This window comes from Mustela nigripes, chromosome 16 (genome assembly GCF_022355385.1).
Source record: "Mustela nigripes isolate SB6536 chromosome 16, MUSNIG.SB6536, whole genome shotgun sequence".
Classification (NCBI taxonomy): Eukaryota; Metazoa; Chordata; class Mammalia; order Carnivora; family Mustelidae; genus Mustela; species Mustela nigripes.
This window is the reverse complement of record NC_081572.1, coordinates 32,666,269-32,693,036: the sequence shown is the minus strand read 5'-3', so window position 1 is coordinate 32,693,036 and position 26,768 is coordinate 32,666,269. Positions and strand designations below refer to the sequence as shown.

General features: G+C 39.7%; 2 protein-coding genes across 8 annotated transcripts in view; one reads left to right on the top strand and one right to left on the bottom strand.

Annotated features, from left to right (window-relative positions):
* TRIM37 (tripartite motif containing 37) overlaps window positions 1-14,243 on the top strand; it is a 143,899-nt gene extending 129,656 nt beyond the window's left edge. For 3 of the 7 annotated variants that reach the window (XM_059380577.1, XM_059380575.1, XM_059380580.1), the window contains exons 23-25: window positions 488-637; window positions 1,892-1,970; window positions 13,975-14,243. In XM_059380577.1, coding sequence (XP_059236560.1) covers window positions 488-637; window positions 1,892-1,970; window positions 13,975-13,978 — 233 coding nt within the window. In that variant the 3' untranslated portion in view covers window positions 13,979-14,243. Of the gene's footprint in view, window positions 1-487; window positions 638-1,891; window positions 1,975-13,974 lie in introns of those variants that run through there. The other 4 variants (XM_059380581.1, XM_059380578.1, XM_059380576.1 and 1 more) reach the window with 3 other exon arrangements.
* Window positions 14,244-15,008: 765 nt separating this feature from the next.
* The window catches only part of PPM1E (protein phosphatase, Mg2+/Mn2+ dependent 1E), a 213,912-nt gene continuing 202,152 nt past the window's right edge, over window positions 15,009-26,768 (bottom strand). The window contains exons 4-7 of the mRNA XM_059380582.1: window positions 25,727-25,915; window positions 22,845-22,988; window positions 22,511-22,604; window positions 15,009-16,871 (exon numbers count right to left, since the gene is read on the bottom strand). Of these exons, the coding sequence (XP_059236565.1) occupies window positions 15,814-16,871; window positions 22,511-22,604; window positions 22,845-22,988; window positions 25,727-25,915 (1,485 nt within the window). The 3' untranslated portion in view covers window positions 15,009-15,813. The remainder of the gene's footprint in view (window positions 16,872-22,510; window positions 22,605-22,844; window positions 22,989-25,726; window positions 25,916-26,768) is intronic.

The window sequence follows — 26,768 nt, the reverse complement described above, 5'->3', positions numbered from 1 at the left end:
CAAACTGAGGGTTGCTGTGGGGAGGGGGTTTGGGAGAAGGGGGTAGGGTTGTGGACATTGGGGAGGGTGTGTGCTTTGGTGAGTGCTGTGAAGTGTGTAAACCTGGTGATTCGCGGACCTGTACCCCTGGGGATAAAAATATATGTTTATAAAAAATAAAAAATTAATTAAAAAAAATAAGGCAAAAAAAAAAACTATTCTTGGTATAATGAAGTTAATACTGGTCTCAGTTACTACTTGCAGACACTGTAGAAAGGGCAGTTTTAATCTTTGAGAACAGAAATAAAACCACTGCTCTAAATAACTGAAGAGAACTGAGGTCTGCGCGGTTACTTCTTTATTTATTATTTGTTTGGGGTCTTACATTGGCTTGGGATCCAGTGGAAAATTACTAGGAATCTCGGGTTAGTAGATGAGGAGACTTCCTTTTCCTTTCATTTACAGTGGTTTCTTGTCAGAAACACGTTCTCCCCTTCTTTCCTGCCAGGGATGAGTAGTGACAGCGATATTGAATGTGACACTGAGAACGAGGAGCAGGAAGAGCACGCCAGCGTGGGAGGGTTCGACGACTCTTACATGGCGCAGCCCCCAGATGAAGGTGCAGCACCTGGTCTCCTTTTACAGAGATTAATAAAAGGTCTCTTTTGCCGCTGTCGCTGCTGCTGCTGCTTCTTTGCTGTTTCTGCTGCTTTTTTTTTCTTTAACTACTGTCAAGTGTGAGAAAACATTCTGTGGGGTAAACTATATGGTGAACCCTGAGAACAATTTGCTCGGTGCTCTTTGGCTGGTCAGACACCGGCCGGCTGCTGCTTGGCAGAGCAGGGCTCGGCAGCCTGCGTTAGTACAGCCTGGGACCTGAGCGTAGCTTTTAGGGTGCATAGAGTTGTTTAAAACAAAAACGAAACTGAGAAGACTTTCAACAGAGGCAGTTGCCTCAATATTTACTATATGCCCTGGTATAGAAATATTTGTCAACCCCTGGGGAGGGTTCAGATGTTATTAGGTGTTATTAGCCTAGCTAATGAGGTAACTTTTCAAAAGATTTCTCCTGATTTCTTAGAAATGCATTTAGTTGGTGGAAACATCATTTTTTTTAAATGTCCTGTTCCTCCCAAAATAGTTTTAGGAATAAAACTTACTGAGAGAAAGTCATTGTTAGTATTTTTGCTATGTTTTGTTTTAGGAGTATGATCTAATGATTTGCTATTACATATACAGTGTGAAATGATGGGCACAGTAAGTGTAGCTGACATCCGTCACCATCGTCAGTATTGTATCCAGACCTTCATGATCACTCTGAGCATTCCTCGGCAAGATTTGCTGGAATGACAACATTGTCAGGCTCGTGCTAGTTGTCAGCTTTACAATTTTACAGATTTCCCTGGTATTCTAGTGTTTTTCAAAACAGAGCTAAGCATTGGATGATTTTTAAGTATTACGCTTTTAGTAATTTTCTGTTTCTGAAAGAAGCAGACAAATTTGGGGCAAGTATTTTGAGTGCTGATGGGCTTGTAGTGGTACTTGCATGTACGATTTAATTTGCTTTAAAATACATTTTATGTTTACAGAATTAGTCTTCAGAGTATATACATCTCCTCATTTCCTCTTCCCTTCTTCAGCTGCTCCCACAGTGTCCCTAGGAGGACAAAGTTAGGCAGTGCCTTTCCTATTCTAATTATGGGTATTACACGTTTTACTTTTTCTTGTTTATTTTCCCTTTGTACTTGCTTATACCTGCCTCAGATCACAAGTGCTTTGAAGACAGAGGTTTATCTGCTACCCAGTACATCTTTACCGCTTAAATAATGTGCTTGGTAAGATCATTTAAGGACATGGAAAAGAAACTACTGGTGTTTAAAAACTGTTATCTGCTTTTAAATTTTTATCTTAGATACGCATTCCAGTTTTCCTGATGGTGACCAAATAGGCCCTGAAGACCTCAGCTTTAATACTGACGGAAGCGGCGGAAGGTAATTTTCAAATCAAGAGAACTGACTTGCAAGCTACCTTGCCCCTGAGATTTGCTGTAGTTGGTGCTCAAATTGTCATCAGTGAGATAATCAGATTAGGTCTTATTTTTTTCATCATCTCTACCTGAAATAGTAATTCTGAAACTTTAGAAAGTAGTGTAATTTATTGTATGTGACATCAGTATGCAGGAAAAAATTAACAGCGTGGGAAAAAGAATTCTGTGTAATGTAATGAATTAGCAGTGTAGTCCTCAATCAACTCAGTAAATTAGTATATTCATAAAAGGCAGTTTGTTTACTACCCTAGAAAGATGATTAACTGCCACAAAGTGTGCAAAGAGCCAGTGCATGCGCTCCGTGTCCTGCTAATCCTCGGTGCTCTTCTGTCCGTGGCTGGATGCTCAGTTGTGTTTAAATGACCACCTTCATGTTTTGGGTTTTAATAATAGTTTATAGCTTCATTAATGCCTGTAAATTAGGAAACAGAAAAATGATTTTTTGTGTAGATTTTGCCCTGTAGATACTTTATGTGATTATCTAAAACAAAACTAGGCTGACTCTCCTCTTTGGAGTGTGTTAGCTGACTGAAGTTGATTTATTTAACTGCTCTTGTTTGTCCAAGTGAAGGCACACTGATTATTGGCACGTAATCTTTCTGTTGTAGAACTTTTGGAAATATAATTTTAAAATGAGCGAAGTTCATGTGAATTGTTTGTTTCCCAGTCATACAAACACATGAAAGATCATTTAAAATTACTTCTTTTTTTTCCTACCTTTTACTAAACAACTGTAGTGCAAGAAGCGCTTTAAAACCCTCTTTTCTCTTATTTTCATTAGTTGGACATTGGTTTCAGTGTCGGTACATTTAAAGATTCATACATACTGCGCAGTGGTTTACATGAAACTGTGGTATAATGTTTACTTTCATGCTCAATCAGCCCAAAATAATTGCCAGACTTCCCACCGGGCTCCTGCATTTGTGTTTGAGCCGCTGTACTATTCGTGACCGTTACACTGAGAGTTGGTAAGACTGTTGAAGAAGCATGAATCTCATACACATGTGAGAGGCGCCTCATCTACTTCTATTTTACTTATTTCCCATGTCTAATGTCTTGCTAAATGCTGTGATTCATGGTTTGCTTTTGTTCAAAACAGTTCGCACTTTTGTTAATAAAATTAACTTGAGAAAATACCATGCCTCTGCAGTTTATTAAAGTGAGACAGGAAGCTCCTGGGTTGTTTTTCTTTGTTTTTGTTTTTTCTGTTTGTTTGTTTTTTTGTTTTTCTATTCACATTGCCTGTGTATGATAGAGGCTGTTAAGCTGTGTAGACGTTAGTAAATGCATGGGAAATTAAGAGACCAACTTAGACTCTTGGTAATATATATGGGTACATTTTCCTCCTTAGAAGTTAGTTGGGAATATTTAAGCACTATAATGTAAGAAGTTTTATATATATACATTTATGTATATATACATACATATACATGTAAATATTATATAACTATAATATAAGAAATAAAAATTTAGGATTCGCTTGGTAACATGCTAAGTTTTGGCATGCTGCTGTGTAGTTGTTAGGTAGTTTATCATGCAATAAGAGTCTAAGGCATTTCTGATACATTCTTTAACACTTTTCTGTGTCTGTTAGATGGATTACATTCTGTTGTGATAATTTTTTAAATCCAACTTTCTCTTAGCCCTGTACTACATTGTAATGGATGAAGTTATAAGAATTTTTGCACCTCTACTGTTGAGGGCAAACCATTTTAAGAATTGATTAGTAGATTTTTTAAAATGAGACTCATCAGTTGGAATCCACAAACACGAATATGATTGACTACTTTGAATCTCTCGCTATTGCCAGCTCTTTTTTTAAACTTGTATTTGATATAGAACTCAGTACTTTCCCATGTATCTTTATAATTCTGTTGTTTTCAAAATACAGAAAACTACATGTGGTTAAGAACTAAGAAAAGCCTGAGAAAAGACTATGCATTTGGGAAATTTACTTGTAAATGCTTTTAGCATGGGTGATTTAATCAGGAGTTTCTCTTGGGTCAATCTATATAGTAGCATTTTGAGGTATCCCTCTGACTTTATTGGGAGGAGGTACACTATTTAAAATCCAAATGTTGTTAACCTTTGCCCTTAATTTTCATGACCTTGAGGGTTTTTTTAGTCTGGATTTCCTAGAATGGGATAGTGGTATTTGGACGGTGATATATTTGGATCTTGAGTATTTTTCTGGCTTTTCTTACGCTTTCAAGTTATGTATAAAAACAGTCAGGAGCACAACCCTTATTTTAGATGAATTGAGAGCTAGTTGAGACCCTTTTAATTTGGTAGAATTTGAATTCACTACATCAGCAAGACTATTTTTGTTTGTTACAGCTGCAGGAAAATTTGAAGGTATTTAGTTCTTTATACTTGCACAAAAACTTTGGAGGGAAAATATTTTGAGCTTAATTGGCATGTTCTCTTGTATTTTAGGAACCTGTTTGTACCATATTCTGATTCCATATTTAAGAATAAAATCTATTTCTTGAAAAGCAAGAAGTGTAAGTTTCTAAAGAAATATTGAACCTGCTCTCCTGGTATAAAATCCTCTATTTCATAATTAAAGTTGACAACAGGTTTTACCAACCTGTTTCAAGAATAAACTAGTAGGGTAACTAAAGGACAGAATGAGTACTCAGAGGCAGTTCTATTGTGGTAAAGAAAATCATGTCTCTTTTGTTGGGCTCCAGCTCACTTCAAGTCATGTTGTTTGAGAATTATAAAATAGTAAGAAATATGCAGCTTGGGGCACCCAGGTGGCTCAGTGGGTTAAGCCTCTGCCTTAGGCTCAGGTCGTGGGATCGAGCCCCGCCATCGGGCTCTCTGCTTGTTGGGGAACCTACTTCCCCCTCTCTCTCTGCCTGCCTCTCTGCCTACTTGTGATCTTTCTCTCTGTCAAATAAGTAAATAAAATCTTTAAAAAAAAATAGGCAGTTTATATAAATTCTCACAGTCCATTGAAGAAGACCTTTGGGAGTCAGTTAACAAGTGCCTGGCATTCTCTCTAGGTAGATAAACTGCTGTCCTTGAGCCAAATCCCTACTGCTCTGTGTTTGTGTAAACAATGGGACTGAAACACAGTTAACATCCGTTCATTTATGGATTATCAGTAGCTGTTTGTGCCCTACAAGTGGAGTAGCTGCAAAGGAAACCTACTGGCCTCACAGCCTGAAATACTCCCACACCCTTCACAGATAAAATTTGCTGGCCTCTGCTCTGTTGATATTAATGGGAACTTCATGTGTTTTTATTTTTTTTTTTTAAGATTTTATTTATTTATCCAACAGACAGAGATCACAAGTAGGCAGAGAGGCAGGCAGAGAGAGAGGAAGGGAAGCAGACTCCCTGCTGAGCAGAGAGCCCGCCGCGGGGCTCCATCCCAGGACCCTGAGATCACGACCCGAGCCGAAGGCAGCAGCCTAACCCACTGAGCCACCCAGGCGCCCCACTTCATGTGTTTTTAGTATAGTGGTTTAGGCTTTTAAAAAGCATGATTTTTAAGTCAAAAAGATAAAACATTTGATTAGTTCTTTTGTGCTTTGTTTTGTGGTAGGGGGTGATGGGCAGCTGCTATCCCATCACAGAATCCTAAACCTGAAAGACCAAAAGATTTCTTCAAAGATGAAGAACCCCTTGGCTTTTAGTAGTGGGATCTTTGAAAAACAGAATTCCTTTCCCAGTTTCTAGCCTTGTTATATGTGAAGTCTGCACCAGATTCCTCAGTGGTGCCAGGAAGCCTTGTGTTTTCCCTCTTCCTTGGTTTGGGGTGCCTGCTTTGGCTCTGCTAGGTTGTTGGTAGCTGGGAGTGAGGGAAGAAGTCCTAGGAATAGGTACCAGTTCCTTTTCCCTCTCCCCACTGAGGTGTTCATGATCCGGTCTGCAGGAGATTCGGCTCAAAAGCGCTCCCTCCCATTCCTCCTCCCCCCACCCTCCCGCCCTTAGAACTGTCCTCGCCTGCAGTCTGTGCTTCATGAGTTCCTCTGCTCTGCTGCTACATTCTGGAACTTTGTGTATCCTGTCTTTTCTTTTGTAATTTTTTTTTTGTTTTTTCCTTTATATTTTTACCCTTTTAGCCAAAGAGCATAGTAGATCTTAGTCTCTCCTTCCACCGTTACCTTGTTTCCGTATTCAGCTTTGTTTTGTTTTTTAAGTAAATTCTACCACCAACACGAGTTTGAACTCCTGCCCCCAAGATCAGGAGCCACATGCCCTGCTGACTGAGCCAGCCAGGTGCCCCCAGTATTTAGTACTTTTATCTCACATTTATTACTGGACTTTTTTTTTTAAGATTTTATTATTATACTTTATCTTCGCCAAAGGCCGAGAAGCAGTAAGGATTTTATTATTTATTTGACAGAGATACAGAGAGAGAAGGAACATAAACGGGGGAATGGGAGAGGGAGAATCAGGCTTCCCACCGAGCAGAGAGCTGGATGCGAGACTCGATCCCAGGACCCCCGGGATCATGAGCTGAATGCAGACGCTTAACCGACTGAGCCACCCAAGTGCCCTATGGAAAATTTCTTCTTAATAAATGTGTTCTCTCAGGCCTAAGGATGTAGTAGTTACTGCTTGCATTGTGCACAAACATACTGTTTCTGGACAACTTTGACCAACTGTGTCAGTGAATCCTTAAGTAACCTTTGAGGTAGATGATATGAGTGTCATACCCGCTTTGACAGAACCATGCAGTTCGGGGAGGGAAGGTGATTCCTTCAGGCTTCAACACCGCTCACAAGGATGGAATGAATTGCTGGTCCTCGTACTTTTTTTTTTTTTTTTTTTTAAAGATTTTATTTATTTATTTGATAGAGATTACAAGTAGATGGAGAGGCAGGCAGAGAGAGAGAGGGAAGCAGGCTCCCTGCTGAGCAGAGAGCCCGATGTGGGACTCGATCCCAGGACCCTGAGATCATGACCTGAGCCGAAGGCAGCAGCCCAACCCACTGAGCCACTTAGGCGCCCCTGGTCCTCGTACGTTTTTCAATTCATCACACTTGAACCAAACCCAGCATTTTTTTTTTTTACCTAATAATTAAAAAACTAAAAGCTGTCCTATTTTTTAACTTTTATTTTCAGATAATTTTATTATTTTGAGATAATTTTAGAGTTAGCAAAAGAGATACAGAAATCTTGAGAGAGTCCCCATATACCTGTTACCGAGCTTACTCAGCTTCTGCTTTTGTTAATGTCCTCTGTAACTGTAGAACAGTAATCAAAACTAGGAAATTAGTCTTGTTTACAGTACTATTAATTGCAGAATTTGTTCTGATTTCACCAGTTATTTCATTAATGTCTTTTTTCTGTTCCAAGATCCACTCCAGCATCCCACAGTACATTTAGTTGTCGTGTTTCCCTAGTGTCCTCTTATGACAGTTCCTCGTCTTTAATTTCTTTCATGACCTTGACATTTTTTTAAAGACACCAATTATTTTATAAGAATAAAATAAAACCCTATATGGGTTTGTTTGCTGTTTTCTTATATTTAACTGAGGTGAAGCATTTATTGGAAAGGCTACCACAGAGGTGATGTGCCCTTCTCGGTGCCTTATATCAGGGGCTGTATAATGCAGATATTTATTTTTGATGATGTCAATCTTGATTACTTGGTCAAGGTGATGTCTGCCAGGATTCCCACTATTTATGTTTTTCCCTTTGTAATTACTAAATATTGGGGACAAATGCTTTGAGACTATGCAAATATTCTGTTTTCTCTCTTACTAATTTTCATACCCACCAGTGGGTCTTGCCTACAACAGTTATTACTGCAGTGTTCTAATGGCTTTCTCTTTCTCTAATTTCTTATGCATGGGGTTTCTGTACTGAACAGTTGTCCCTTCTTCCCCATTTAGTTTTTGGGTTTTTTTTTTTTTATTATTATGCAACCCCTTATTTGTCAGTGTGATCTTGGTATAGATACTTATTTTATTCTTTATGATCTAATATTATCATTTTACAGTTCAGTTTGTCCCAGTTTTGGCTGCCAGAAATTCAAGTCAGCTTTTGTTTCCTTTTGGTGTGTTCCATCCCTCCCCCCCCCCCCGACTCCTTCTTTCCCTCCTCCCCCCACACTGGGTGCTGCACGTTTACCTGGTCTTTTCTCCTTTTCTCTCACCCATTGTTTTTTTTTCTTTTTCCTGGACAGTGGTATTTAGAAAGTAAGATTGGATGTTTAGGTGTGGTGACTGTTATTAGAACGTCACTGCTTTTAGGTCCTCTCAGTGGGTAGAATAGAAACCATCATATATGCTTACTCATGCAAACACAGCTCTATATATCTTTGCACATTTATGTAAATATGTTTTATGAAGACAAACCAGGAGTCTTTATTGGAGCCTACGATACCAGTCCCAACTCCACAGTGCTCCCCTTTGATTTATCTTTCTCTAACAGCTTGGCTCTCATTAGCTACAGTATTTGTTCAACTGTAACATAAAAACCAAGCATTTTCTCTACTGTTGACCTATAACCCTTGTGAGGAACAAATTTAGCAACTGAGTATAGTGTTGGCGTACAGTTTTGGTATTTTTTTTTTTAGCCTTCAGTATCATGTCATACACTTTCCTAAAGTTATTTAGGTCCCAAGATTGAGTTACATTAGTTCCTTTCTGCACCATCCTCTTCAGTGTGATTATATGATTCATTTGTAATAAAGTAAGATTCATTTGTTAGAGTCTGCATTTTGTCCTCCCCACATATCCTGGTTGATCTTTAAATTTACATACATTAAAATTCAGTCTTTGAGATAATAGTGCAGTGTATGTGGGTTTTGCCAGATAGAGAGTCGTGTGTATCTGCCACCATAATACTACATCAGACAGTTCAGTCCACCTCAGAATTCCCTCACACGAGGCACATCTTCCCTGGTACCCCCCCCCCCCCAACTGCTGGCAATCTTGATCTTTTAGTTTTCCCTTTTCCAGAATGTCATTTAACTAGAATCAGCAGATAGCTTTTGACTTAACAAAATGCAGTTTAGTTTCATCTTGTGTGAATCAGTACTTTCTTTATTCCTTTATTACTGAGTAGTATTTCCCTGTATGGATATACCACAGTTGATTCACCCTTGGAAGGATGTTTGGATTATTTCCAGTTTAGGGTGATGATGAATCTTAAAAACATTTGTGTGAAGGTGTTTTCATTCTCTAGAGTAATATATACCTTGGAATGGGATTGCTGGATGTGTGTGTAATAAAGAATCTGGCAGCCCTGTGTCTCTGGCTCCCGGGATATAGCCTCTTATAGTCCTTGGAATTTCCAGAATGATAGAAGTGTTTTTGTTACTTATGGTGGGTCCTGAATGTTTATGCTAATGAGATAACTCAGGACAGGGAGTGGAGGCTGGAACAGTAGAAGAACTAATCACGGGATTAGAGGATTGGGGCTATAGTCACTCGGTACCAGCCTGAATAGTCCAGCTTCATTGCCAGTGAGTCAGTCACACTTACCTTATGAAACCCCAGTGAAATCTCTGGATACTGAAACTCAGATGGGCTTCCATGGTAGACAGTATTCTGTACTGTCATCCGTTGTTTTGGGAGGATAAAATGCCTGATCACAAGGAACCTTCACACGTATACTTGTCTAGATCTCTATATGTCCTTTCTTTTGCCTGGTTTTGATATATATATCCTTTTGTATAATAAAACTGTAAGTAGAGGATTTCCCTGAGCTCTGTGAGTTGTTCTTGCAAACTTTCAAACCTGAGGGGGGGATGGTGGGAACCCCCAAATTTGTAGTCATTTGTGAGAAATGAGAGTGGCCTGGGGCCCCCAGAGTTGGCAGCTGGTGTTTGAAGTGAGAGAACTTTGCCTTTAAACTGTGAGATTTGGCCTAACTCCAGTTATTTATTCAGAACTCATCTCAGTGAGTTACGTGGTACGTACTGCTTCACTTTGTAAGAACCTGCTGAACTTCTCCAGAAGCAGCAGTGCTATTTTACATCACCAGCAGCACTAGCTGCATCCTATAAACACTTGCTACTGTCAGCATTTTTTTATTGTAGCCATTCTAACAAGTGGTACCAGTTTTGCTGATCCTTTGCTGAGAATTTCTGCATCTATACTCATGATGGATATTGGTCTGTAGTTTGGTTTTTCGGTCTTCATCTGATTTGGTATCAGAGTAATGCTGACCTTACAAAATCTTAAGAGAATGTGTAAAATTGATGTTATTTATTTTTAAAATATTTGGTAGAATTTACCAGTGAAACCATCTGGAAGGGATTTCTTTTTCCTAGGTGTGTATTTTTGGTGTTTATCCTGCTCCGTATTCTGTGAGGTTCCTGGATCTATGGTTTGAGGTCTGTCATTAAATTTTCAAAAATTCTTGGCCATCTTTCAGTTGTTTCTTCTGCCCTATTCTCTTTCTCGGATTCCAGTTATGCATATGTTAAACTGATGTTCTGCAGACCTTACATATGTTCTGCTCTGAGTATTTTGTCTTCGTTTTGTCTTCACTGTGTGTGTTTATGTGCGTGTGCGTGCATGTACACGCGTTTTTCAGTTAGGGTAATTTTCATTGGTTTATCTTAGTGGATTGTACATTGCTGAGGAGAGAATCGGTAAACTAACTAGCCAGTCCGAATCACTCATCATCTGTGTTGTGTTTCATTCCTAGTATTTCTATTTATAGTTTCTCTTTGCTGAAATCACCCATAAGATCTTGGGTGATCTTTTTCATAACGTATTAGCCATAGTTATTTTAAATTCTCTGTTCCTAAACCTTTGCCCTAAGAGTCTGGTGGTTTTTGTGGGTTTTTTTCAGGGTTGTGTATTTTTTCTTTGACATCTAGTTGATATTACAACATAGTGATTTCAACATCTGTATATACTATGCTATGCTCCCAAGTGACAGTACCATGTGTCACCATAAAATGCTATTACAATACCACTGATTCTGTTCCTTTACGCTGTACCTTTAATCCCTGTGACTTATTCCGTAACTGGAAGCCTGTATCTCCCAATCCCCTTTATCCATGTTCCTGCGACCCTCTCTTCTGGCAACCATCAGTTCTCTGTAGTTACGGGTCTGTTTCTACTTATTTTTTAGGAGATGATTTTTTGGTTTCAGGGCTCACATTTAGGTATGTCATCCATTTTGAGTTTATTTTTGTGTATCATGTAAACTGTGTGGTCCAGTTTTCCTACCACCATTTATTGAAGAGACTGGCTTTTCCCTCTTGTATACTTTTTACCCTTTGTCCTAGATTGACCTTGTGGGTTTCTGGGCTCTCTCTATTCTGTTCGGCTGACCATTAGGTCTCTTTTTGTGCTGGTACCATACTCTTTTGATTACTACAGCTTTAGAGTAGATATTGAAATCTGCGATGTGATACTTTTTGTTCTTGTTTCTCAAGATTACTTTGCGTATTAAGGGAGTTGGTTCTGATGATTTCTTCAGTCTTCAGAACACACTTTTTGTTTTCATATGGCTTTATATATTTTGTTGAAAGAGACACATCTTGTGTAGGGCAGTAGATCGTTTGGTGAATTATTTTTATACCTGCAAATGGCAGGCCTTTTCCTCCTGCTGAGACTTGTATTGCAGAGTCTGAATTAATCTAGGTTAGGAGTTATGCTTGGTTTGAGGTTCATCATTGCTATAATTAACCTTAGCACTAAGTAAATTATCTTTCCTTTGAATAAAAAGACAAATGACGTGTGGTTTAAATTGCTGGGTTTTATTAAGGTATTGGCAAAATTTCAACATACGTCTTACCTGAATAAACAGTTTTAATGAATAAAATATGAAGGACCACTCATGATTACAACTTAACTCAAAAGTGAGCTGTAGAGCAGGTCTGTAAATTGATAAATCTACTTGGTAAGAAATGATTCACTTCATTTGCTTCACTCCATAGAGAATTCTTTGCAGAGAAATGTCATGAACAAGGGAACAAAGCCTATCTCTCACCAAAGAGCACCTAGAGTAAGAGTTAACAATGATGTATCTGTGGGTTATCTAATACATCAGAGTTTATTAGAGTATTTCCTTCTCCAGAACAACTGCTGTGTCAGTCTGGAGTTCCCTGTCTTATTTGCTTTTTCCCAATGAGTATAATAAATAGTCTTCAAAATAGAAAATAAAATGCTGCTAGATGAAGTAACAATTATTTTCAACACAGTACCATTCGTCTGGAAAATAGTCATGTGAGAATACTGGCGGTATCTTACTTTGGAAAGAAAAACATTTAAGCTATTCACAGGTCAGAACAGAAGAGTGGGTAATCTGTCCATTAATATGACATGATTTTAAAAGGTAAAAAAAAGTATGTTCTTTTGCTAATTTATGACTCAAAGAAAAATTGTTTGAAACGATGATGTGACCTAAGCTATAGTATCCCCCTTTATGGCCTTGCGTAGGCAAGAATGGTCGAGTGAATAAATTATATTTAAACACTAAATTAATAACTTACAGGTCACTTTCTCACAAAACCTTGGCAAGGCTTTGATGGGGAAGGAAATTCTTGAACCACAGCAGTTTTATCTGTAAACACTGAACTTCTTTATGCATCATTTTCCTCTGCCCATCAGATGTTGCATTTCTTACTGGCACAGTGTTCCAGCAATGGAGTATGGTTGTCGTGAAGATGCGGCATGACACTATACCACCACATTGACATTATACCACTATAAATGTGGTCAGAATCAGACTCGGTGTTGACACTGACATTGTTGACATTGTCCTTGGAAAAGGTGTTACTTTCCAGGATCCTCCTAGTTAACTTAAATGCAACAGAAACTTTAATCTTATTAATTCAAGGACAGTGGATGGCACTTCTAGGTAAAGAAAAGGTATATACATATGTGTTTCCACCATCCTCTTTAGCACAGATGTAAGTGGGATTAATTGCCCCAGTGTTTGGTGCTGTAATGTTGCTAAACCTCAGATATCCCTCAAAAGTACACATCGAGAAAGTGAACAAAGGAAACCTTTAAGTTAGGGACTGATTCCCTTTGAAACTCACAGTGAATGTACAAGGAGTTTGTAACGACTTCATTTGGTAACTTGAAGTCTGTTTCCCTAACAAGTACTACACTTTCTTGTTTGTATTGGTTTTACTATTTCCTATTCTAACAACACTGTAGCAGGCAAACAAATTGATGCAGATCATGTTAAATTGAAAAAGGGATACCGTCACTCTTAAGGATTGAGTGTAGGATTTTCACCACCACAATTACACAATTAGTAAAAGTACAAAACACGTAATTCACAGACTATTACCTCAGCATTAACAGTTAATATATATTATATACTTTTTATACTGTCTAATATTTTTACAGTCACCAGGTACACCATCATTAAATACAAGTTACAGAATGTATAGATACCAGTAGTTAGAGGGGTACTTATTGCTTACATGAGCAAGCAGCAAATAAGGGCACAGGATTTGAACTGAAGGGAACTACTTTCTATCACCAGTGGCATTAAGATATAACACTGCATTTCACAAAGCACTGCTTTTTACCTAGTTTATAGAACCAAGAGCAGCATATATCATACCAATAACCACTACTTTAATATTATAGAATTTTAAAGGACTTACCTTACAAATGGTACCTAACTATTCTATAAATATGCATGTTGTGAACAAATGAAGTTGCTATTTTTCACAATATTGGTTTATAAGTTGACCACACTATAGAACTACTTTGCTTTATTTTCTAGAGGGCTACTGGTATGAAAAATGGAATTAACACTGCTTATATAGTCAGATCTACAGAATTCAGACCCTTAAAGATGTGGTCTGTATTCATCTGAGTTCCATTCAACCATTTTTCCCCACTGGAAGAAACCTATCATTTGTATCTTTCCTTTCACCTTCTTCTGATCAAAAACAGTAGCAATGGACAACTATAGGAAATCTTCAAAAATTTTAATTTAGGTAAGTGCTTTGGATTGTGATATGTACCAATATTCTGCCTATTTTCTTGTTTCCTTAGATAATGTGATCTGAAACTGACACTGCACCTGATGGGTTGTTAACAAGATCTAGGCTTCAGAAAATGACAGATGTGAGTGAGGTCCGTGTATGGGGGTCAAACATCGGGTTGGTGAAAAGATTCCGGTGAAAAGAGCCACGTTTATTCCCTCCTCAGCCACATGTCACAGGACTTGAGAAAAAGAATAAATGACTTCAAAATCAAGAGAAATACTGAAAATCTCCACTTATATCCAAATTGTTAAAAATAAAATCTACATATTAATCTGATCTTTGAAGTTTTTGTGTATTTGCTATAGCTATACTGGCTTCCAGAATATGCTACAGTCCTTTGTTTTTAAAGTCTAGGAATCTGGGTTTCCATTTTGGGTCCGGGGAACATAAAGTAATTGTATTATTTTGTAAAAACACAGGCAGTGGACATTTCTCGGCAAGAGCATTTGGTGCCCCCCAGTGGTGTGAGTGAGGGGGCAGCTTTTATCCATTGGCATGGCTGGTCCACAGTTGACTAGGGGAGGAAAAGAGGTCATGTGGAGATACTCAAGATTCTCAAGAGAATCAGAGGCTGCTTTGCTGACTGAATTGGATTACGAGTTTTTCTGCTGTTGTTAGTTGAAGATATGCTTCTAGCTTGAAACTACAGAAATGGCAAAAAGCAGACAACTTGAAATTATCAAATGTAAGTAACTACTGAAATGAGAAAGAGTCCTCTGTGCAGTCTGAAGCTGCCTGTAGCAGGACTGGAGCTTTCTCCATAACTAAACAGACCTCAGTCTCCCTTTACCTGCCTTCTCCTTTGCACTTGGCCTCTGGGCTCACTTTAGGCAGTACTTTCAACCTTTTTCACACCAGTTACTTCATTCCCTAGGGGGAAGCAATGTTAGAGAACTTAAAACCAGTATTTTTCATTCTCCAAAACCACTTTTTATTTTGTAGTAGTATATGTCCTTGCTGTCTGTGAACTTAGAAATACTATTTGATTTTTCCTTTTTTAAATGGCAACTTGATTCTAGTATATTTGTACCTAACATCATCTCCATTAAACCAGTTTTATTCCTGAGATGAAGGTACAGTGAAAAATATCATAGCATCAGAGGTTAAAACCAGTTGACAGTGGTCTTCTAAAATGACAAATAATAAAAATCCCGCCCAAAGCACCATAACAGGTTATGAAACTCCCAAATAGCTACACAGCCCTAGGAAGTACTTTTTAATTCAGAAAATTTTTATAATCTTTTATGTTACAGGAAAAAAAATTAGTAAATCTTTTTGACTATATACCACCTCACAAGTCAGAAAATAATGACACTTTCATACTAGTTTTCTACTTTCATTGTAACCAGTTAAAACCCATATGGCTTTTGGTCTTTTACCAACCCAAAAAAGAGGGGGAGGGTTTCCCTCATAGTCCCCAGTCTTTTGAGGAACATCCCCCAACTACATCTGATTCTGCATTAAGTTTTCCATAGATATATTAGGCACATCAAACCAGATTTCACCTGCATTGAGATTTCGACACTAGATAGCCTGACTAAAATAACTAACTCACAAGCTTCCACTAGTGATGTGAAGGGATAGTAAAGTGGGGGTCATATGTAGGTGTGGAAACACATCACAGGGACCAGTTGTGTAATTTTGCTAGTGAAACCGCCAATACTTTTTTTTTTTTGATTGAAAACACTACTTTGAGTTTCCTAGAGATCTATTTACATTTAAGAATTGAGCCATCCATGGTTTCATAATGAAGCACATATATTTCAGAAATGTCTACCTTGTTTCTACTTTGATAGTGGTGTTTTTATTGGGGGAGAGCTAGCTGGCCTACTCGAATGAGGAAGGGTTATATTTTATAGCTCCAGGGGACACCTGGGTCTGGAATATCATTACTCTTGCTGAGCTTCCTCATCATGTTTGCACTAGATCCTTTCCAAATATTTTGCCTCCACGGCAGAAAACTTCTGAACATCCTAGTTCTCTTCCCACTTCGAATAAGTGAGGACAGACTAGTGCCTATTTTGTGGGAAGGCTCTTGAGCAGACATAAATGAATACAACTTTGGGTTAAACCTGAATCCGTGCCGTCTCTTTGAATAATGACAGCGTAAATGAGACAATCTGGAAACTCTCTTTTCCAGGAATTTGAATTGTTCATCTTCCAACCTAGGACAGACAGGAGACAAGCTCTCCATTCTGTATATCTGCTGCCCTGTTGAACCCAAATTAAAAGAGGGAAACTCTCCAGCACCACTCTGTTCAGGCAATGATGATTGAACTGATTTTTTCTCCATTATTAGCTCATTAATAGGATTTGCTTTCTTTGGTGCACCAGGACCAAACATCTCAATTGGTGGCAAAAACTGGGCACTGTGAGGTTTGCTTGCTTCTATTTGTGTGAGATCTAGGTAGCCCGGGTCTTCCAGCACGTTGATTTGGGACCCTGGGCTCAGGCTAGTTCTATCAGTGAATGAATCCACGCGCCCATCATAGCCTAGATCGGCTGGTGCTGAGCACTGGTGCTGTGGCCAAGGGCGTTTGCACTCTCCATGATTCTCCTTATCATCCCCACCATCTTCTTGCCCTCCTTGAAAAGAGTTCTCTGTCCAATCTGATTCCTCACTAACATTTACAGCTTTGTTCATGTCCCTCAGGAATACCACAATAACAGTGATATTATCACTTGACCCAGCATCACGAGCTGATGCAACTAATTTGTGGGCAACCATGCTACTGTCTCCATTATTCTCCTTCAGGTGGTCAGATACAACTTTCACTGCCTCATCAGGGTTCACGGTGTCATAGAAGCCATCACAGGCCAGAATGAGGTAGTCTTCAGTTCCATCCAAAACAGTAGAAGCAGAGTCTGCATCCCCACAGATATATGGCTTATGTTCAGCGTCTCCTGTGGAAATTAGAAAGGACGTCAGATTTTGGTTTATCTTGCATGTAAGAATGTTTATGGCCAATGCTGTGACTGATCACAAGTTACTGGATTGTGATCTGAATTTACTGGAAAGAATTTATAAACTAGTTTCGGATAAAATGCTTGAATTCTTTGTTAATGAGATGCTGCTCACTCCTTACTCTTAAATAACTGCCATTCACTGGGCTTAATTCCTCACTAGCTTACACTCTGCATCTTGTGCCTCTAGCTATGACTTAGGCTTAGCTGAGCATGGCAATAAATGTCAAATCTAAGTTTTTTGTTGTATTGAAAAATTCAGTGTTACATTGGAAAATTTTGTTGATTAACAGATTTACTTTTTTTTACTAATCGTTAAGTTTGATTTGAGATTTGAGAACAAATCCACATTGAAAAACAAAGTTGTGGTCATTCTCTTAATTAAATACTTAATTTTCTGTCCTTGTTTTCAATTTAATAGCTTTATGTTCCTACCACAGAGAAAGGTTTGTTACAAGCGATCTTAAAAAATCAAGTCCAACTCCCGTCAAGCCAGGAAAAGTCATCCCAAGATTCAGATGAGAACTACAACGTTTAAGTCTCTTGGTTCCCAGTCCAGTTTGCTATCTACTTTTTAATGCTGCTTTACTGTAACTTCTAGAGAATAACTGGAAAATGTATGACCACATTTCTCTCTTAGGAACTACCTTATTTTTGGTGTCTTCATTTGTCTCTGATCAACAGCCCCCCTCTTCCTGCCTGCCACCGTCTTTATTGCTGTTGTTCATCCTCCACTTGTGAACAACTGTGAGAACTCCCAAGGCCCTACTGGGTCATTATTTCTCCTTTGTTTAGCTCATCCACTTATAGAATGACATTTGAGCTGGACCTTGAAGGATAAGTTAGTTAGCAGGCAGAGAAGGGCCCTTGGGTGAAGAAATAGCATTAAGCAAAGACACAGAGGCAACTGCTAAGGAGTGATGTGTAGCTATATATGGGGTGCTTGGATTGGAGATATAAACCTAGCCTAGTGTGGGCCTAAGGTCTCCCATCTATCAACAGACAATGGAGAAAATCATCTCCAGTGGATCTTTCAGATCTGGAGCACTTCCAGATCCATTCACTCTACAGTCATTGTTTTCCTTTGGACACTTGGAGAGAGCCTAGCCAAAGGGTCCCTAGTCTATTAAGTAACGATACAGCTTAGTAATACAAGGGATACTCATTTACTACTTTTTTACATAGAAAACAGCATTTAGCAATAACTCTTAGAGTACCATAATTGGGAAACAGTAGTTAAAATTTATAAAATGCTTTGTCATTTGTAAAGTAATGACATAGAGCTTAGTGGTTAAGGATGCCAGCCCTGGAGTCAGACTGCCTGGATCCAAATCCTAGCATTGGTTACTTGTAGGCCCTCATCAGTTACCGTCCTCTCTGGAATACTAAAATAGCTTTTGGACTATGGGATGATAAAATGAAGATAATTATACATAAATTATCTGGCTCTGTCAGTCACCACTCCTGTTATCTAAGTTCTCTCTGACATTTCCCATCCCTGTTTAATCCTCCAGTAGGTCCCCAAAACTCAGTAGGCACCCTAGAGATAACTGCTAGAACTGGTGTGGGCCATGTGCCCTATCCAGTAGGTTTCATGATGGGACACTCAGAACAACATATACTAGATAAGAAACTAGTCTTTTTCATACAGCTACCAGAGCCATCTTCCCTCAAACATGGTTTTGAGTCCATCAGTTTCATACTTCAGCTCTCATAGGCTACTGGCAGGCATCAGTCAAAACTTCGATCATGAGATTCAGTGTTCTCCACCAATCAATCCACTTTACTAAATTTCCCCATCCCTTACTCCACCTGACTGTTATTATCATCATTATTATTTTCTGAATCCCAGCTCCGAAAATAAATGTGATCTGAGTCATACTGTTCCCGAAAATCTTGTTTTAGTGCTTCAATTAAAAGGCTACTGCAACTGTTTGGAACAGAACATACAAAGATTTGCACAGGGAAATCCTGCCAAAATTCTGGCTTTTCACCTGCTCTACTGTTGGATGTCAAATCCATGACATCTCGCCTCCAAATTTGGTAGGAGGGCATGATTATCCATTTCATGGTAGAAATGGCAGCATCCTTTCATCTTCAACCTCCTCCCCCCCTATGCTAGCAAATGCATCATGCCTCTGTCAACTGGGAATCATAAATCTGAAGGGCTCATGAGGAGAAACAGTTGAAAAGCTTTTTCAGTTTGAAAGCTTTAAGTGTCACTTATTTTCTAAGTAGAGTTGAACTCTGCTCAGGAGTCCTTTTTCTTGTCCCTGGTTAGGTCCCGATTTTGTTCTCACATTCTTCACCTCTCTTTCAATTAAGCTACTGGATTTTGGTAGATGACCTAATTTCCCACTTCAAAGAAAATTAAGGTTATCAGGCCTAAATTCCCTCCATTCCTAACCCCTTCCTTCTATTTTAATCTAGAGAGACTCCCTGCATCACCTACCATTTTGTCAGGAGGAGAGGGGTCGGCTCTTCCTTCTCGAAGCTGACCTGTGCTCTGGGACCTGACTCTCGAGGACTCTGGCTTCTGTCGCTCTCATCTCTAATTTCTTAGACTTGCTCTCATCTTTTATCCTACAAACATACTCTGATCCAAACTCCTTATCTTAAAAACAAAAATAATAAATAAAAGTGACCCTTTCTTTCTCTCAGGCCTCCACACTATTTCCTTTACCACTAAATTGCCCAAGAAACTAAATCTATACATGTTCTTTTGTGTTATTGGTCATTTTCTGTCACCTGATTTTTCTGAGGGCTTTTTCCACCTACTAATCCCAAACATTTCTCTCCTACATTACCAGTTAGTTTCCATTTTCAAAATTCCATGTCTTTTTTTAACCCACCTCTCATCTGACCTCTATAGCACTTGGCCCTGTGACCACTTACTCCTAGGAACCCTCTTCTCCTAGTATCTGTGAGAGCCCACTTGTAGATTTCTGATCCCTTCTTAATTTTCGTCACTGGCTCCTTCACTTACTAATAGTACTAATCATCATGTGCTAAACTGCCAGGCAGGGCTCTGAGTAGGGTGCATAGTGTACCATTTGTATACTGTGCGGTATACAAAAACTCAGTAAGCCATTTAGTGTTAGTATTCCTGTTTTACCAAGGAACAGATAGGCACAAAGAAATTAATTTCCCAAGGCCCACAGCTTGTAAAGTGACAAAGCCAAGATTCAAACCTAGAGAGCATGACTTCATTGTGTATTTCTACCTTAAGTAATGAGTCTCATCCTTGGTGTCTCATCACACTACATCTTCTTTCTGGGCAATGCCATCCGAGCCTGTAATTTCAACTAATATATATAATATCACTTCGCAGACTGCTAATATTATTGCCAAAATGATGAGTTCCCATATCTCTTATCTGCAACTCAGAATTCTGCTCATCTTCAGATGTGTTATCTCCAGCTGCTTATCAATTGTCTCTCCTAAAATATCACACAGGTATCTAGGACGTAAAATCTGTCCAAAATGAACTCTTCATCTACCCTCCTCCCCACCCCACAAACTGCTGTTACTTTTTTACAAATACTTTATCATTTTCCCGGTCACACAAGTCGAAGACCTGGAAATCCGCCTTCCTCCACCCCCACAAACTCACTTCTGTCTGATCAACTTACACCACCTCTGCATCCCTCTTGAGCAGCCCTCATCTCTAAGAAATGGTGTCAGCACCACCTGAGTGATCTCATCTCAGCCTTCCACACTGGTCTCTCGCGTACCGTCATTACAAATACCTTATGAGTCTGATCATGCGGCATCTCCGCTTATTCACCCGGTAGAGTCTAAAGCTACTCAGAGCCTGGCACATAAGCCCCTTCACAGTCTGGCGCCAGCACTTACTTTGATCACTCCTACCCTCTCCCCTAGCCCCTTGTCCATGCCGCTGTTCCTAAAACATGGTGTCCCCTTTCAGATGCCCATGCATTGTACTCCCCTCCCCCTGGAATTTCCTCCCCTATACACTATCTTCCACATCCAACCTAAAGGCCACTTCCCCTATGGAGTCTGCTGCTCTCTCTTAGTCCATCTCTTGTTCAAGGACATGCTCCCTTTGCTTTTAGTTTCCCCGGGTGTTATATTTTTAGAAGCAAGAAAAGGCAAGTATGCTCTAGTAAAGTCGGTTCTATGACAAGCATTAAAGATACCTTTGGATACTCTGACAGAGACTATAAGATCAAGAGGAATTGTTAGAAATAATTCTGCATGGGGGTTGTGTTTCAGAAATGAGAAATTCCCCCTCTGGGATCTTAGTCCAGAGTTTGTAATAACTCTCAGTCGGAGATAAAAACGAACCCTCATTTTCTCAGAAGCACTCACAGGATCTTTCAGCTTTCACTTTCTCAGCCTTCTGCTGCTCACATTTGGGCCACTTCACAGCTTGCCAGCACCTTCCCAAAGAGTGGGAGGAACTCCTATCACTGGTGAAACTGAATCAATCCTTTGAGATTTTGTTAATGTTCTGGAATATTTTGGTAACGATAAGCAAAATTGGGGGATTACATGTGAATTCCATTTACCCATATTATCCCTCTGTCAAACTACTTCATTTAATTCCTTTAGGAGGCGGGAATGAAGAACTATAGTATGCATGCATACCACGCGTAATGACACGCGCACTGATTTATGCTTTTAAAAAAAGAAAATGAAGCTAAGCCACAAAACCTAAAATATCATAAACTCAGGGGCCAAAGTGAAACAAAAATGGAAACAGAACTATCTTTGAACTTACAGCCTTGCATTCTGTCCAATCAGCTCAGCTGTTTACTCTCTTAAGTTTTAGATAGTTTCACTGACTTTCCTGTCTCTTGAAGAATTTAGGTCCCAGGGAGACAGATTCTTTGAAACCCTCGGGTTATTTGGCAAATCACCATATTACCACATTTTTTAAAAAACTGTTTTTACCTAAAAAGTATAATGTTTACGTAATATTATAATTCAGTGAAAACAAAGATAGAAGCAAGGTAAAATATAGGGAGAGGAGCTTTCCATTCTCTTGAAAATACTGAATTGAATTAAGTTAAATATGATCCAAAATGGTGAAATGGAGATCACTGTAGTTTTAAGCAGATTTGTGTCCCAAAGATTAAAGACTTCCATTAAAAAAAGAAGAAGAAGAAGAAGAAGAAGAGCAGTGCCTGGGTGGCTTAGTGGGTTAAGCCTCTGCCTTTGGCTCAGGTCATGATCTCAGGGTCCTGGGATCGAGCCCCGCATCAGACTCTCAGCTTGGGCGGCTGGGTTGGGAGCAGCCAGCTTCCCACCCCCCGCCGCCTGCCTTTCTGCCTAATAAATAAATAAAATAAATAAATAAAATCTTAAAAAAAAAAAACCTAATATTCTGTAATCCTTAATATAGTTCCCTTTCAATAATGGAATTTAAGTATATAAATGAATAGGTAGATCAAATAATTAAAAGAGGCATTATCTAATTGTTACTTTAAACAATAATAAGCACTCTGATAATATAAATGACCATCTCAGTTTCCCTTTTTGTAGCAGAATTAATATGAGACAATGAACTAGAAGAGGACAGTTTGGAGAAACAAAAAGGAATTGGTTTTTCCTACCAATAGCTCTGGAGACCGACAGACTTCCATTCACCCTCCAGGCACCAAACCAGACTACACAACCTCCAAGAGCCTCAATTCGCTGCTTTTCATCCTAAACAGCAATGCAATAGAAAGAAGCAAATAATTGCATTCAGGATTTATTTATCTACCTTAACAGTAAACAACAGATAAAATACTCATCAGCTTCCGGAAAAGGTTCTCTATTACTCCTCTGTAAGGTGGGCATGGTTGCTCAGATAATGGTGGTAATCCTAATAAGCAAGTGAATCTTAATTAATAGCTAGAAACCTGCCTCTGTGGCGTGCGCCCTCCCAGAACAGAGCACACTTACCTCCCTGTCCGGTTTGTGTGGCTTCATTAGCTCAACAGCTTGCCCTTTCCTCACCAGCATGACCTGGGAATCCCCAACCCAGGCCACATGGAGCATGTTCCCTCTGATGAAAGTCACCACTCCTGTGGTCCCACATCTTAGACTCTGAAAGTAATTCCATAAAACTAGAGTCAGTAAAAATAAACAGACTTCAAATTCTCACTGACAGGCAATTTGTAGTTAGCACAAACTTTTAGTTGGGGGCTGACTATTAATAACTTGATTTCACAACAAACAGCAGTTCTTATTTCTCTGCATTTTTATGTGTATATATGAATGTGCACGCGCACAGATCCATGTCATCCAGGATATGCAAGGCAGGGATGATTATTCATTTCATTTTATGTACAGGTAAGAAAACTATGGCAGGCTATGTGACCTTTCCAAGGGTGGGTAACTCATTACCACATAAAACAGAACTGAAATTCTTTTTCCTCTCAGTTCAGCACTCAGCCCACTACAGCAGCCCTTAAAGATTTCCACGTTCAGGTCTCTGTTTTGTTACTGACCTACAATATGTACAGAGGGAGGGTCCTAACGTTACAAAGGATCTGACTGAGACACAACAAATGCTCCCATACTCTGAATATTAAGATAGGAACTGGGCGCCTGGGTGGCTCAGTGGGTTAAGCCGCTGCCTTCGGCTCAGGTCATGATCTCAGAGTCCTGAGATCGAGTCCCACATCGGGCTCCCTGCTCAGCGGGGAGCCTGCTTCCCTCTCTCTCTCTCTCTGCCTGCCTCTCCATCTACTTGTGATTTCTCTCTGTCAAATAAATAAATAAAATCTTTAAAAAAAAAAAAAAGATAGGAACCAAGAGATAACATATATTCCCTGGGATGCTAAGTTGCTTATATTTTTTAAAAATCACCTACGATAATTTTAGGGGCCTCTGCTTTAGATCAATGCATAAAGAACAGCCTGAAACTTCAGTGCAGTAGCTCAGTGGCAGCATACTTAATGCTCCTGATACTACTACACTAAAATGACATCTCCGTTTGACATGAGTCACCACCAAAGCAGCATGACTTTCTGTTACCAAGGACTTGGCCTAAATTAGAACCACTGCGTCAAGGATGGTAAAAGGCCCCTTGTATCCAACGAGAAAAACAACTTCTCGTTTTCCCTATATAGGAAAAGTTTGTTAAAAATCCTCACCCACCAATAAAATGTCTTCCCACACAGAATATTCAAAACCTCAGCCCCTGGAACACATGATAAAGACACTTCAGTGCATATGCCCTGCCGAGAACAGGAGGCTGGGCTGCTTCGCAACAGGAATAGCTGCTTTCTTCCCAGCAGTTAGCAGCACATGGGAGCACAAGGAGGAGAAAAGTAACTGCTGAGACAAACCTAAATTATTCAAAAGAACTATTGGCAAGACCGAGAGACACTAGGATCATTGGCAAAGCAAATGAGGTGAATGAACATGGTCAGAGGAAAAAGCCATAATTTTGACAACACAGGGGAAAAAAAGGATAGAAGACAACAAAGTGATTCTCTTAGCTTCACGCTGGTGATTACAGATCACCTCTCGGGAGCCAGATCTTGCCCTCAGTCAAAATGACGACAGTCAATGGCTCCAAGGTAAGCAGAGCAGAGCAATATCAGCCCTCAAGACTCTGGGACAGTCTGAGGTCAACAACCCTTCCTGTTTTCTATCCCTGTATATGTATATACATATACATATATATTCTGTATATGTAGACCCTAGTGGTCATTTATTGGATTTGCATATTCATCTAAACCTAGGGTACAGGTGGGAAAATACGAATATTTCCCTTGTTTAATACCAAATAGTTCTGAAGTATTGTTTCACTAATTCCAAGCACCACTGCTGCTGTGTAGTCTAGCAATGAAATCAAAGAAATGGATATTAAAAAAAAGGGTGCCCCCCCTTTTTTAAAAGATTTTTTATTTATTTAATTCTGTAATTACTTTTAAAAGTTAAAAATTATTGGGGCGCCTGGGTGGCTCAGTGGGTTAAGCCTCTGCCTTCGGCTCAGGTCATGATCTCAGGGTCCTGGGATCGAGCCCCGCATCGGGCTCTCTGCTCAGCAGGGAGCCTGCTTCCTCCTCTCTCTCTGCCTGCCTCTCTGCCTGCTTGTGATCTCTCTCTGTCAAATAAATAAATAAAATCTTTAAAAAAAAAAATTATTATCTTGCTGTTGGCCCCCAGTTAGAAATGGAGTACTGTAGTTAATCATATACTAATGCCCAGAATGATAATTAGATCAAAATTTTTACTTTTAGATCTTAATATAGAGCCCCTGTCACTCATTCAGAGTAAAAAACCTTAGGTCTGATTAACCTTAAGAAACTAGGACATGAGCTCTGACTTTTCTTCCTGTAAAGAGAAGAATCATCTAAGGATTCGCTCTCCAAGCACATTTTCCCTCAAGAGATACACAGTGAAACACTGCCAACCCACTGAGAACCAAACGTATGGGAGTAATCCAGCTCCTGTTTCCTTTTTAGTCCATTGTTTTAATCACCGTATCCAGATTTTGTCAGCAAAAGTCTGCTTAGAGAGATGGTCCTGGTGTGAAGCTGACAGGCACTGGTAAATAAGAAAGCTAAAACTCACCTGCCAAATCCAGCGAGGGACTGGCTTTCTAGAAAATTATAACTTAGGAGTTTCTCTATAGCACATCATATCGCCCCACTAAAACCCTGAAGAGGGAATTAGATCTACAACAGAATCCAATATTGTGGGTCAAGAATACAGCTTGAAAGAACTTTAAATAATGCCTGCCCCAGAAGAGAAGATCTAAAACAGCTCCTGAACTACAGGTGAGCTCAGCTAGTGCATTCGTGGTTGGAATTTCTGAGAAAACAGCATACCTCCCTGGCTGCTTTCTGCACAAACCGCTCATCAGTGACCCGGAAGGCCCGGCACAGGGCCTCTGCGGGATCGTGGGGGAACATCTCCTGGCGGACTAAATTAACATGCAGGTGGATGGAGGCATAAATGGCAGCATCCACTCCCCCATGGCCATCAAATACGGCAAAGTAGGCTTGTTCTTCTTGGTCCTGTCAGAAGAAAAACAGAAACTGTTAAGGAAGTGAGGCACAGCCTGACTCAAATGACCCAGTCCTTCTCTGCTGCTCCCGTCACCTAGACAAGGAGACAACGTGCTTCTCTTTTTCGACATGCCTGATCGCCCGCTAACATACCTGCAGTACTAGGGCATCTGTGTTTACGCACCCAACACTGCAACACAGCGTGGCCAATTAGCTCAGGCTGAAGTGCCCTGTCGGTGAAAGTTGTCGTCTTGTACCATGGAAACCGCCCACAGGCAGTTGCTTTAAAACTGCTGTTACAAGTTGTGGGAAGGGGGGAGGGAAGGGAAAGGATGAGGAGGAATTGAGCAAAAGCTGTTCTGGATTGCGTATTTTTTTCAAAATGAAAGTATTCTAATAAAATTAGAAACTAAGAACAATAGGAAATAATTGGCCTTCAGCCCAAGACCAATTATGTTAGGATGTTTAAAATACTGAGGGCGCCTGAGTGGCTCAGTGGGTTGGGCCTCTGTCGAAGGCTCTGGTTGTGACCTTAGGGTTTTAGGATCGAGCCCCGCATTGGGCTCTCTGCTCAGCGGGGAGCCTGCCTCCCCCTCTCTCCTACCTGCCTCTCTGCCTACTTGCGATCTCTCTTTCAAATAAAATCTAGGAAAAAAAATAAAATACAGAGATAATGAAAGCATACAGATATTTCTAAACTACAGTATCTTCTTCATAAATCATAATCACATTGAACACTCACTGTAAATAAGAGAGTCTCTAAATTGGTTAGCCAAACTTAAAGCACATCAGATGTCCAAATGCCCTATAACCATTTTGCCTCATCCCCTAACCAAGATTTAGCTTCACACTTTCTGGGCCA